We start from the raw sequence: 13,244 nt of genomic DNA, 5'->3' as shown, positions 1-13,244 counted from the left end.
TGCCTTTTGCTGGTTTTCCTTTAAAGAAAATTGAAACAGTTATAAAGATTTAGCCCTGAAGATATTTTCTCTGTGATCATTTGCCCCTCAGGCATCTAAGGAGCTGCTATACAGTACTCTAAAATGTTATTTTGTGGGGTTCCTGACTGGCTCAGTCAGTAGAGCATGTGACTCTGGATCACAGGGTTATGAGTTTGAGCCCCACATGTAGTGTAGTTTACTTAAAGTTAAAAAAATAAGTAAAATGTTATTTTGGCCTTAAATTTGGCAATTTTTATGATGAGTTTGTGGAATGAGTTAATACAGATAGAGGACTGTGTAGATAAGAACTTATTCAGAATTGTCAGATTGTATCTAGAATTCCCCAAGTGGAAGTCCAGGGCTCCAGATAACAAACATTCAACTGTTTACTCTGCTGCACTGAATAAATTGATTGATAGCACTTGTGGTGCTTTGGGTTGGAGATGAGCACCTTACCCAGTGTGGATTTGTGGGTGCTTCAGTTCCCAATTCCCAGCTATCCCTGAGTGTCTCACCTCATCTCAGACCTGGTGGGTGGTCAGGCATAGGCCCACAGTTCCTGCTTGTTTGTTTTTTTTTCCAAGAGAGCGTTGTATTTGGATAAAAGACTTCTCAGGTCTCTTCAGCCCTAAGGATCTAGAGTTCCATAATGGCTACATACAAAGCTTAACTTCTTTTTTTTTTTTAATTATTTTTTTAAATTTGCCATTCTCTTTTAATCCCCTCCCTGCTCCAGCTCTTAAAAAAGTACTCAGAAAGTACCTTAAATACAAGGAAGCTCAAATAGCCATGGCAAGCCAGCCCAAGATTAGCAGGTTCCCTCCCACAGGGGCCAAAGTCTGGACACTGGGTCTGCACTCAACCTGGTAGTAAGAGCTGGTGCAGAATAAAATGGTTCTAGAGGCTAGTAGTAACCCGGCCCTGAGGGGCTTTCTACAACAGGACACCCGTAATAGGACCAGGCTGTGTAAGAAGTGGTGTTTGTTGGCCTTGTCAAAGAGCTCCTTCCCATAGGCATCTGGAAACTGGGCGCCCTGCGTCCTGTAGGAGGCCAAGCCTCAGGCCCCAGCCCTAGACAAGGTGCCCAAGTTGATGGAAAGCAGCCCCTAGCCCGGCCATGACAGTGGATGGATGATCACGTACCTCCAAAGCTTAACTTCTTAAAAATACCTGTCATAGACAATTTTTAAAGTTTTTTTCATATATTATTAGAATAGATTGAAGTTTTTTCTGTGTGATCATACTGCTCTAAATGTTTTGATAATTTATATATTAGGAACATTAACTTTTTTTGAAGTTATAAAAACAATACATGAGCTGTAGAAAATTTGGACACTATAGAAAAGCACAAAGAAAGTAAAAATGAGGGGTGCCTGGGTGGCTCAGTCATTAAGTGTCTGCCTTTGGCTCGGGTCGTGGTCCCAGAGCCCTGGGATCGAGCCCCGCATCGGGCTCCCTGCTCCGCAGGAAGCCTGCTTCTCCCTCTCCCACTCCCCCTGCTTGTGTTCCCTCTCTCGCTGTGTCTCTCTCTGTCAAATAAATAAATAAAATCTTCAAAAAAGGAAAGTAAAATGATATAATTCTGTTATCTAAATACAGTTGCTCTTAACATATTGGCATATATCCTTCTGTGTTTTTTGTTAAGTATTTATATATATTTTTAAAATTGGGGTCATATAATATATTACTGTTCCATATTTTGCTTTTATTTTTTAAAGGGGTATATTTTGCTCTTTTAACAGAATAACATTTTCTTAAGTTCTTAGTAGTGTATGAGAATATGGTTTTGCTGGCTCTTTAGTATTTTGTAACATGTATATAACTGTACTGTCTGTAACCAATTCCCTATTGGGGACAGGTCATTTATAAGGGTATTTGTAAATCTGTGTGTACAAGTCAATTATTCTCTTGGTTCCGTTTCTAGGAATTCATTCTAGTTCAAAAGTATAAACTTTTAGTTCTTTTCACACAAACTGGGAACATCCTCCCCCCCCAACCCCCAGGTGGTTATAATTTATAGTTCTGCCAACAGTTACTGAGGAGTGCTTCTCTCAAACCTGCTTTCAGAAAATTTGGGGGGCTTGAAAAAATATTTCCTTGTAGGCTCCAATCATAGGGATTCTCCTTGTTTATTACTTTTCCCTGTGGGACAGATTAAACCTTCACTCGCTGAGTATTTAGGCACTCTTTCCAGCTTTTGGGAGAGATCTGTGTGCCCTAGTGTGTGCTAGGTGCTGGGGATCCCATATGAACATATGTGCTTCCTGCTGTTCTCTAGAGGTTTTGGAAGAGAGATACATACACAAACTTAATTGTAGTTTTGGAAACTCCAGAGCTTTCAGAGCTGGCTTTCAGAGCTGTGTCCTACCAGGACACAGGAGTTTTAGAATGAATTCTTTAAAAGTTATTTAGGAGGAAAGTAACCAAGAAGTAGTACTTCTGTCTAGTAGACAAAAACTTAGTAGCTCAGGAGCACAATTGGTGCCTTTGTTGGATTGGGCACAACCTTTACCCAGTTGAGGAAGCAAAGACCCTGCTTCTGGTTGGACAATCTTTTTTTTTTTTTTAAAGATTTTCTTTGTTTGAGAGAGAGAGACAGATAGTGACAGAGATAGCAAGAGAGAGCACAAGTGGGGAGGAGAGGGAGAAGCAGGCTCCTGCCAAGCAGGGAGCCAGACATGGGGCTTGATCCCAGGACTCTGGGATCACAACCCGAGCCGAAGGCAGATGTTTAACGGACTGAGCCACCCAGGTTCCCCATGGGTTGGATAATCTTTATAGCTTTCCTGTTCAGCCTCTAGTTATTAGTTTGTGTTCTTCTCTACACAGGGCCTCAGCATCCACTGGTACACTGAGCCAGGCCTCTGAAAGGCCCTGGGTCTGTGTAGTCAGTGCTTGTGATGAGAAGGACATAGCTTGGAGGCATTTTTTTTAGAACACCTCTGTCAGAAAGATTGCTTTGCAGAAGTTCCTGGGCTATTTGTCTGTCTCTTTAATTATCTAGTGACTTACTAATAATCAAAATAGGGGAGATCACTCTGTCAGAAGGAATTGAACATGACTTGTCTTTTTTAAATTTAGGATTCGTTCTCAAGCCTCAGAGTATGGATGGATATTTTCAGTGGTTCTTTCCATTATGTGACATAACATATGTCCTGTTTTAATTTGTTTGTCTTCATAAGTTTGCAAAAAACCATCTGATTTTATATTTGCAAGTAATCACAAAGTGTGTTTCATCGCTATTTTGCTCATTTTAGAATATTGTGGGTAATGCTAGGCCTAAAGAAACAGATCACAAAAGTCTTCCATCATCTCCTGATAAACGAGAGAAGTTTAAAGAGCAAAGAAAAGCCACTGTCAATGTGAAGAAAGACAAAGAGGACAAAGCCTTGAAGACAGAAAAGCGACCCAAGCAGCCTGATAAAGAAGGAAAGTTAATTTGTTCTGAAAAGGGGAAGGTGTCAGAGAAGAGCCTTCCCAAGAACGAGAAGGAAGATAAGGAGAACATTTCAGAAAATGACAGAGAGTATTCTGGAGATGCTCAAGTGGATAAAAAACCTGAAAATGACATTGTGAAGAGTCCACAAGAAAACTTGAGGGAGCCAAAAAGAAAACGAGGCAGGCCCCCTTCCATAGCTCCTACTGGTGAGTTTCCCAAGTGGGGTCTGCACTGGGCAATGCCAGAGTGTTCTGTGGCTCTTGGTGGTTCTTTATCACTTCCATACTTCAGTTCATTTTTGTGACTGACTTTGAATCATCCTGTGATCTGAAAATAAGTTATGTTTGTGGAGCTGAATTTTAAGGGAGGCATGTATCCAGATGAATGTAAGTTGTAAAACATGTCCTTGACTAAGCTTCTGGGGTGGTACATAACTGTCCACTAGATGCTTCAGCTTATATGGTAAGGCCTTTTGCCTGTGCCTATTCAAATGATCTCAGTTTAAGTAAGCTTAATAGAACCTGGGATTAGGAAATAATAGTTTTCCTGAGAGACATGAAAGAGGAAAGAAGTAATTAGATGTAGGTGTCTGACAGAGCCTGTATCAAAGACCACTGGACCTGGGAAGGCATGGGTGCATTTTGAAATTGAGCTCTCTGGAGAGTGATTATGGGTTGGACGTTTTCACAGTCTAAGTAAAAAACTGAGATGACTAATTGGTAAGAGTTAAGGTTAAAGGGTACAGGTTTAGGGAAGAATGTAAAGTTATTTTAAAAGGTGAAATTTAGAATTCTTCGGGAATATCCAAGAATAATACACATCCTGAATTTCTTCCTAGATCAAACACTCCTTCTCTAGATCAGTTCAGTGTCATGAAGAACCCGTAGGATCTCTAGTCTGAATGCTGGCTAGGATAACCTGGCAGTGGTCTTCACATATTCTTGCTTGTATATTTCCTACATGAATATTGAAAAACAGAATCCTTTAGTACATTTTAGAGTGATAGCTATTTTTTCTCACAAGTTTAAATAGCTGCAAATGACATATTTATATTTTAAATACTTTTTGACTTGAAAATCATTAAATAGATTTTCATTAAAACTGCAGAACTACAGAGTTAGCTCATTCATTGGTCCTGCATGATGTGGAATGCAAAGCGAGTCCTATCAATCCAGGCAGGTACATCAGACTTAATTTCTGTGGAAAAAAGTCTGCCTTAATTTACTTCAAATAAATATTAGTATTCATTCCCAGTAGACAGCTTTCTCACATCTGAGTTCTAACTTTAAGATAGGAAACTGGATATAGATTGATTTCTTCCCAGATGAATTAAGCCATCTCCTCCTTTAGTGGTTGTAACTGAGTTTAGTGCTCAAAAACTGAGCATGCTGGAATTACCTGTAGGCCTAATTATGGCCTAGACCTGCACTGTCCAGTATGGTAGCCAGTAGCCACATGTGGCTGTTGAGTACTTGAAATGTGAGTGGTCTGAATTGAGATGTGCTGTAAGTGTAAAATATACTCTGGAATTGAAATACTAGGTACAAAAGAACCCCATAAAATATCTCAGTTTTTAATGTTGATTACATGTCAAAATGATGTTTTTGGATGTATTGGATTAAAATACATTCTTAAAATTAAATTTACTTTTTTTTTTTAAACTAAAGAATTGAAAATTACACACGTGGCTTGCATTTGTGGCTCTTGTTATATTTCTGTCTGACAGCAGTGGCCTAAATTCACTGGCTTTCTCTTCAGGATTCTGGGAGAGAATTAAACCCCAACTGCCTAAGGCATCCATAGTGCATTGACGTCTCTTCCATGCATTGAGAATGGTACTAGTTGTAAACCATACTTGGGAGAATTGAGAAACTTACCTCTGCGTTCTCTGTTCAAATGAGGAACTCCAATTGAGAAGGTCTGGAGGTTTTAAACCTCTGGGCATTGTACCATGTTAAGATGTAGGATGAGTGTTAGGCAGGCTTTTTTATGTAAGTGGAAGAAGGGCACTTATGCAAGAAGAGGTGGAAAATGAGAACTGGTAGAAGTCTGATGTGTCCTCATCTCACCTTAGGAAAGCATACATATGGGAATTGAGTGCTCTGAAACAGATTCCCCTTTAGCTGTTCATGCTCTGGCTTGTACCCTCTGGAAAGTACGTACTGGGGTAGTTGTACTCAACTTTGCCGACTGCCCCTATGAAGCCATATGACTTCACTCAGATTAAAAAAAGGTGGGGAGGCATTGTTTATTGCTTTCATTTTGTAAGTGTAAGTTTCATACCAGATAGGATTGATTTAATAGAGAAATGGCGTTTTCCAAGTTTGCCTGAGGCATTTCTCCCCAGTCAGAATCTCTGGAATTGTTAACAGCCTTCCCGGGTGATTCTTAACTGTAAAACACTAATGTTCTATGTAGTCAGCTCTGGTTTGTATGTGGTATCAAAGTGAAGAATGCTTACCAGATATCTTCTATGAGTTCAAATCTCCTTTAAAAATTGCTTGCAGGGGGGTGGGGGGATGGGGGTATTAAAGAGGGCATGTTCTGCGTGGAGCACTGGGTGTTATGCACAAACAATGAATCATGGAACACTACATCCAAAACTAATGATGTAATGTATGGATTAACATAACAATAAAAAGAAATAGAAAAAAAATTGCTTGGAAAAAGTTCATTGACCCAGTGCAGCGTTGAGCTCTCTAAAGTTTACAGATTTGATTGGAACAGGATCTGAGCTATTTAGGGAGGGTTGTTTGTATTTGTGTTTAATTTGGAATGTGTATGATTTCTAAGTTCTCACCACTTGGAACAAAATAACGTTGGCACGTTGGGAAGATTGAACACAGCCGAGGAGTTCAGCATACTCATTAGGTTTGCCTCCTCAGAGCTCAGCCCTGTCTCTTGTTGGGCCCTTTGACATGGCCGATCTGAAGCTACTGGTCTTCAGTGGGTCTTCTTCTCCATTGTCCAAACCCCCGGCCCTCTGAGGGCCACGCCCCCCAACTCTTTCCCCCTTTCTCTTTCTCTCTCCTTTCAGCCTTCATCAGACCCCTTAGCTCTGCCTTCCCCCCAAGCTTCCTAGTTTCATTTCTTTAGTTTTTTCTTCTGCCTGTTTTTTGAATTCTCATCTTTCATGATTGGGGAGAGCTTCTTAAATGTTGGGTTTAAAAATAAAGAGTGACTACTATCCAAGAGTTTAGTGTCTGTACTGCTAAATTATGTCAGAGCTGGATTTGTTGGGATCAGCAGCCTTGCCTGGAACACTGACTATCAAATAGCATAGTTTCCTGAGATTTTTCTGGAATTGTTTTTAAGAGGTTATAAATGTTGACATTCTTTTTGGTCCCTCATAACTAGGACCAGTGCCAAGCTAACTAATTTAACAAGTAGAGATTGAAAACAACATTCAAACTATAGTCCCAGGTGTGCATCTTAGGAATTAGCCTGAATGGTGGGTTTCCTGAGTATTGGATACGTAAAGTTTTGATGAGGAGATTTGATGGTGATAAAAATGACTTTTTTTTATTGCCCTTGCACCTTCATATTTTATAGTAGTCATGTTGGGGGTGCATAGGTGGCTCAGTTAAGTGTCTGCCTTTGGCTCAAGTCATGATCCTTGGGTCCTGGATTAAACGCCGCATTGGGCTCCCTGCTTCTCCCTCTCTGTCTGTCCCCCCCCCCCCCCACCGCCAGCCCCATGCTCACTCTCTCCCTTGCTCTCTCAAATAAATAAATAAAATCTTTTTTTTAAAAAGGGAGGTGGGGAGGATAAGGAGGGGGAGAAACAGACTCCCCGCTGAGCAGGGAGCCTGAAGCAGGGCTGGATCCCAGGACTGCACTCTGAGACATTGACCTGAGCCTGACCTGAGCCAAAGGCAGACACTTAACTGGCTGAACTACCCAGGCACACCTAAATAAAGGAAATCTTTAAAAAAAACAAAAATTAAGTTATGTTGGGGCTTAGTGTTTTATTTTTATTTTTTATTTTTTTGAAGATTTTATTTTTATTTATTTGTGAGAGAAAGAGCATGCACAAGCCCAGGGGAGAGGCAGAGGGAGAAGCAGGCTCCCTGCTGAGCAAGGAGCCTGATGCTGGGCTCGATCCCAGGACCCTGGGATCATGACCTGAGCTGAAGGCAGACACTTAACCGACTGAGCCACCCAGGCGTCCCTGGGGCTTAGTGTTTAAAAGAGAGGATTTTAGAAGAGAAGTGTATGCAGAGCTGGGTCATAGGAGAAACCAAAAAAAGAGATGAAGGAAGCGGCGCCCCTTTGGCTCAGGTGGTAGAGCATGTGACTCTTGATGTTGTGGTCGTGAGTTTGAGTTCCACATTGGTGTAGAGATTACTTAAATCTTTAAAAAAAAGAAAGAGATGAAGGAGGTCAGTCTACTGGGTGTCAGCATCTCATATTTAAGGAAGTAGTTTCTCACCCATTATTACACTTTTATTTTCTTATTAGCCCTTTGGGGGGTCTGTTTATCATGCGTGTGTGTGTATGTGTGTGTGTGTGTGTTTTATTTATATATAATCAGGAGGATTGGGCACAAAGAAATTACATAACTTCTTTTGTGTCGTTTTATATACACTGTAGCTGTGGATTCAAACTCTCAAACTTTGCAACCGATAACATTGGAATTGAGAAGGCGGAAAATATCAAAAGGAAGTGAAGTCCCGTTGAAACGTCCCCGGCTTGACAAAAATTCATGTGAGTCTCTGGTTTGTGTATGTGTGTGTCTAGAACTTGATGTTGATTGGGTTAACCTGCTCTGTATTCATGTTGTTTCCTATTCCCTATATATAGGCTCTAATGCTCTTTTTGGTCACAGGAGCTAATGTGGGTGGTTTGGGTCAGATAAGGAGTTTTGCTTAAAGAAGAATAAATCCCAAAGCACAAACTATATATTAATGTTGGATTCAGTGGTGTAATCTTAATACCCATAAACTACATTTCCATTGGAAATTTAATGGCTTAGGAAGGGATGGATTTCATATGTTGAGTAAAACTTTAAAAATGCTATTTATTGATTTAAAAAAAATACTTTGGCTCCAAAAACGATTTGTGATTTTTCTAAGGCTTTATAAACGTTATTGACTTTGAAAATTAGTACATAGAGTTTTAAGTTGGAAAGCCCCAAAATAGAACTTAGTTGTCAAGATTGGGGCATGACCTTAAAACATATTTTTCAGACCATGAATAAGGATGATTCTATCCTGGAAGAGAGACTGCCTTTATTTAAAACTATAAATTAAGAAAGGATATTTCCTTTTATCACTGGTCTAATATTGTAGAAGTCTCTCTAAAGCCCTTAGAGAGGTAACCAGCCCAGAAATCTGTAATAGCAGAGTTATTTCTTCTTAAATGGGTTCTTGACCATAACCCTCTTAATGGTTTGTAGCCCAGGAAAAGTCAAAAACCTATTTGGAAAACACTGACAAAGATTTATCGAGGAGACGGTCCTCCAGGCTGTCCACTAATGGGACACATGAGATCCTAGATCCTGACTTGGTTGTATCAGATTTGGTTGATACGGTTAATACTGATCCTCTGCAAAACACGTCATCCAGTAACAAGGAATCTGAAGAAGGTGAGTCAGAGTGTGTTCTAGAATTGTCTTGCCAGTTTGTCTAGTGAGAACCAATCTAAATCATTGTATACTACCTCCACAAGTTTTAGATAGTGTTGAAATTAAATTTGTAAATGGGTTGCAGGGTTTCTTATACTGTTCTTCACTGGTGATTCAGTAGACAAACTGTACATGTTTGTTGTGATTGGTTTTACTTAAATATTTCTGAATGTTGGGTTGGAGGTATAGTGCTTAACGAGTCCCGTCCCTCTCTCTGTGTTTCTGGTGCCATCTCACTCCAGTGCTTCTGCCTTTTTGTCAGCACTTCAGAAAATCCTCTATTTACTTTGGTCTCTTATTGGCCTTTTTCTTTGAGATGCTCACAGCTCTGGTTGTTATGTGCTGGAACCTGTGAATGTGTTCTTGTATGCTGTGAGGTGAATGGCTTCCTCTAAAAAGTCCCTGGACATCTTAGTTGGCTGTGGGACTTTTGGTTGGTTATATATCTGTATATGTTCCCTGGGCTTTCTTTCTTTCTTTCTTTTTTTTTTTTTCTTCTAGGTCAGTTGAAATCTCCTTTGGAAGCTGACCAGGTCTCATCTGCACTGACTTGCCACTCCTTTGGTGATGGATTGGGGGCTGCAGGCTTGGAGTTGAACTGCAAGTCAATGGGAGAAAACATTATGAAGACGGAACCGGCTTCTCCTCTTGCTGAGTTACAAGAGATTTCTACTGTGGCAGGTTCCTATTTAGTGTTAACTTAATCGTCTTCTATATATACTTTTGCTTCTGCTTTGATGGTGAATTTAAAAAAATGGACTTTTCTATGATGTTTTTTCACCTTATTAATATTTTCTTACCATTTTAATGCTATATCCTTTTCATGTCTGATATTGCTAATTTGTGTTCCCTCTCTTTTGGTTAGTATAGCTAGGGATTTATCAATTTTGTTGATGGTTTCAAAGAACCAATGTTTTACTTTAATTTTCTCTATTTGTCTTTTTAAAATGCCATTGATTTCTGTTGTTTTTTTATCTTTTTTTTTAAATTTCTGTTCTGATCTTATTTTCTTCCTTTATATTTTTCTAGAAACTTAGATCATTAAAAAAAAAATAAAAACTTAGGTCATTAGTTTTAGATCTTCCTTTCTAGTATTAGCATTTAAAATTACAAATTTCCCATTAAGCACTGCTTTAGCTACATGCTGCAAATTTTGATGTGTTGTGTTTTCAGTTTCGTTCAATTTAAGATATATTGTGACTTATTTGTTGATAATGGGTTAACTTTGAAGTGTGTTGTTTCATATCCAAGTTTTGGGGTTTTTAGAAAGACTTTATTGTTACTGATTTGTAATGTAATTCCATTGTGGTCCGAGAGCATACTTTGTAGGATTTCATTCTTTTAAAATTTGTTGGGACTTAATTTTATGGCCCAGCATATGATCTGTCTTGGTGAATGCTCCATATACACTTGAAAAAAAAAGTGTGTTCTGCCATTATATATCTGTTCTATATCTGTCAATTAGGTCAAGGTGATTGATGGTGTTTTTCTGACATATATCTCCATTGATTTTGGTTTTTTTGTCTAATTCTATCAGTTTCCAAGAGAGGGATGTTAAAAATCTCTAACCATGATTGTGGATTTGTCTCTTTCTCCAATGAATTCTGTCAGTTTTGCTTCATGTATTTTGAAGTTTTGTTATTAGGGGCATCCACATTTATAATTGTTATGTCCTCTTGGTGAAGTGTCCCCTTTGTAATGTGAGATATGCTATTTTTGGTAATAGACTTTGACTTGAAGTCTGCTTTATCTGATACTAGTACAGATACTTTTGCTTTCTGTATGCATGGCGTACCTATTGCTATCACTGTTCTTTCAACGTAACTATGTCTTTTAAATTCAAAGTGTGTCTTTTATAGATGTGTCTTTTATAGATAGTATATATCTATTTGGGTTTTGGTTTTAACTGCAATGTGTAGTTTGTTTAAATTAAATGTAATTATTGATACAGTTGCTTTTAGATCTACCACTTTGCTTTTTGTTTCCTGTTTATCCTGTGTTTTGTTCTTTTCCACACTTCTGTTTTTTAGGTTAATTGAATTTTTTTTCAAATTTCATTTTAATTTAGCTATTAGCTGTACTTCTTAGCATTTGTTTTAGAGGTTACTGTAGGGATTATGATATCCTTAACTTTCAGAGTTTACTTTTAATATTGAACCACTTTATATAAAATGTGTAGTCTATTAATCTTTCCCCCTTTATGCTCTCCCTGTCTCATGATACATCTATATATGCTATAAAATAATTTTTGCTCTTAATAACTATGTATTATAAAAATGAAGAAGACAAAAGAGGCTTATTTATGCACATATTTACCATTTCCACTTCTTCATACCTTCCTGAATATTACTTTTCAGCCTTAAAATTTTCCTGTAGTTTTTCTTGTAGTGCAGGTTTCCTCGTGACAAATTCTCTTGGTTTTTGTTTTTCTAAATGACTTTTAACTTTCAAACTTAAAGGATATTTCCACTGGGTATAGAATGTGGGGTTTACAGTTTTTTGGTTTTGTTTTGTTTTTCTTTTTAAGCACTGTAAAGGTGTTGTTCATGGTCCTTTGGCCTCTGTTTCTGAAGGGAAGTTAGTGACCATTCATATCATTGTTTCTCTGTGTATAATGTGTTTTCCTTTTGGTTTCTTTTAAGATTTTTCTCTTTATCATTGCTTTTTAGCAGTTTGACTATGATTTTTTTTTTAAGATTTTATTTATTTATTTGACAGAGAAATAGTAAGAGCAGGAACATAAGCAGGGGGAGAGGAGAAGCAAGCCTCCCGCCGAGCAGGGAACCCGATGCGGGGCTTGATCCCAGGACTCCGGGATCATGACCTGAACCCAAGGCAGATGCTCAATGGCTGAGCCACCCAGGTCCCCCTATGATGTATTTTTTTTAACCTATTTGAGAGTCACTGAGCTTGAATTTGAAAATTAATGTTTTTTTATCAAATTTCACCATTATTTCTGTGAATATTTTTTTTTCTATCCCATTCTCTCTGTTCTGTCTTCCTTTATTGGTGATTCACATTAGAATTAGGTGAGAGCTTTTGATTCTGGGCCACAGGTCACTGGGACATAGTGACTTTTTCTTTTCTTTTTCACCCTTTTCCCCCTCTTTTTCAGATTGAATAATTTCTATTTTCCAAATTCTTTCTTCTCTTGATTCCAATCTGCTGTTAAGCCCATCCAGTGAATTTTTTATTTCTGATGTTTTTATTTTTATTATTTATTTAGGTTTTTACTTTTTTAAAAACTTTTTCAAGATTTTATTTATTTGACAGAGAGAGAGAGAGAGAGAGAGAGAGAAAACGAGCACAAGTAGGGGGAGCGGGAGTGGGAGAGGGAGAAGGAGGCTCCCTGCTGAGCAGGGAGCCCAATGCAGGGCTCAATCCCAGGACCCTGAGATCATGACCCAAGCCAAAGGCAGACGCTTAACCAACTGAGCCACCCAGGTACCCCATTTCTGATGTTTTTTAGTTCTAGAGTTCCCCTGTTTTCCTCTAGCTTCTCTGCTGAGATCTTGGAGTCTGTAAATTCGTTATGAGCGTAGTTTTAATAGTTGCTTTAAAGCCCCTGTCTACCAAGTTCAACATCTAGATTATCTTGAAGTTAATCTCTGTTGATTGAATTTTTTTCTCCTGCCTGCAGATCACATTTTCCCTTTTCTTCATATGTCTAATATTTTGTATTGCATCCTGTACATGGTGTCTGCTATGTTGTAGAGCTTGAATTATATTATGTTCCTCCAAAGAATGCTGATTTCTTTGTTCAAAAGGGCAACTAATTTGGCTTAACTCAAATTCCATTTTTTTTTCCTCTGCAGTGGGCAGCAGCTGAAATCTCTGCTCAGTTCTTTTAACTTTTGTTGGGCTGCTTGAAACTGTACATTCAAAGATCAGCCAGAAATTTAGGCAGAGTTTATATGAAGAAATTGAGGCCACCCTTTTGTGGCTTTCCTTTTTAGGACTTTCTCCCTCATTTTCTAGCTGTTGTAGTTGCCCTGAACTTTGTCTTTTATTTCTTCAACCAGTAAGACTAAGTTTCTTACTTGAGTTTTAGCTACCTGGTGTTACTGACTGGAGCCTGCCTTTAGGTGAAAAGCCTTAAAATATGGGAAACTTATCTAGTGCTGTTCCCTTATTCCAATTATCCAACTCTTATTTCTG

At 38.6% G+C, this 13,244-nt stretch overlaps 1 protein-coding gene and 1 pseudogene across 2 annotated transcripts in view; one reads left to right on the top strand and one right to left on the bottom strand.

Moving 5' to 3' along the window:
• PHF20 (PHD finger protein 20) overlaps positions 1-13,244 on the top strand; it is a 146,133-nt gene that overhangs the window by 69,801 nt on the left and 63,088 nt on the right. For both annotated transcript variants that reach the window (XM_025876428.2, XM_025876427.2), the window contains exons 6-9: positions 3,279-3,666; positions 8,054-8,167; positions 8,859-9,047; positions 9,588-9,767. In XM_025876428.2, the coding sequence (XP_025732213.1) occupies positions 3,279-3,666; positions 8,054-8,167; positions 8,859-9,047; positions 9,588-9,767 (871 nt within the window). The remainder of the gene's footprint in view (positions 1-3,278; positions 3,667-8,053; positions 8,168-8,858; positions 9,048-9,587; positions 9,768-13,244) is intronic.
• LOC112827711 (transmembrane protein 256 pseudogene) lies at positions 801-1,140 on the bottom strand (annotated as a pseudogene).

The sequence above is a fragment of the Callorhinus ursinus genome, unplaced genomic scaffold (assembly GCF_003265705.2).
Source record: "Callorhinus ursinus isolate GAN/ISIS: 27379988/994484 unplaced genomic scaffold, GSC_fseal_2.0 scaffold38, whole genome shotgun sequence".
NCBI classification, from domain to species: Eukaryota; Metazoa; Chordata; class Mammalia; order Carnivora; family Otariidae; genus Callorhinus; species Callorhinus ursinus.
The sequence above is the reverse complement of the archived record's forward strand: the minus strand, read 5'-3'. Positions and strand labels throughout refer to the sequence as shown.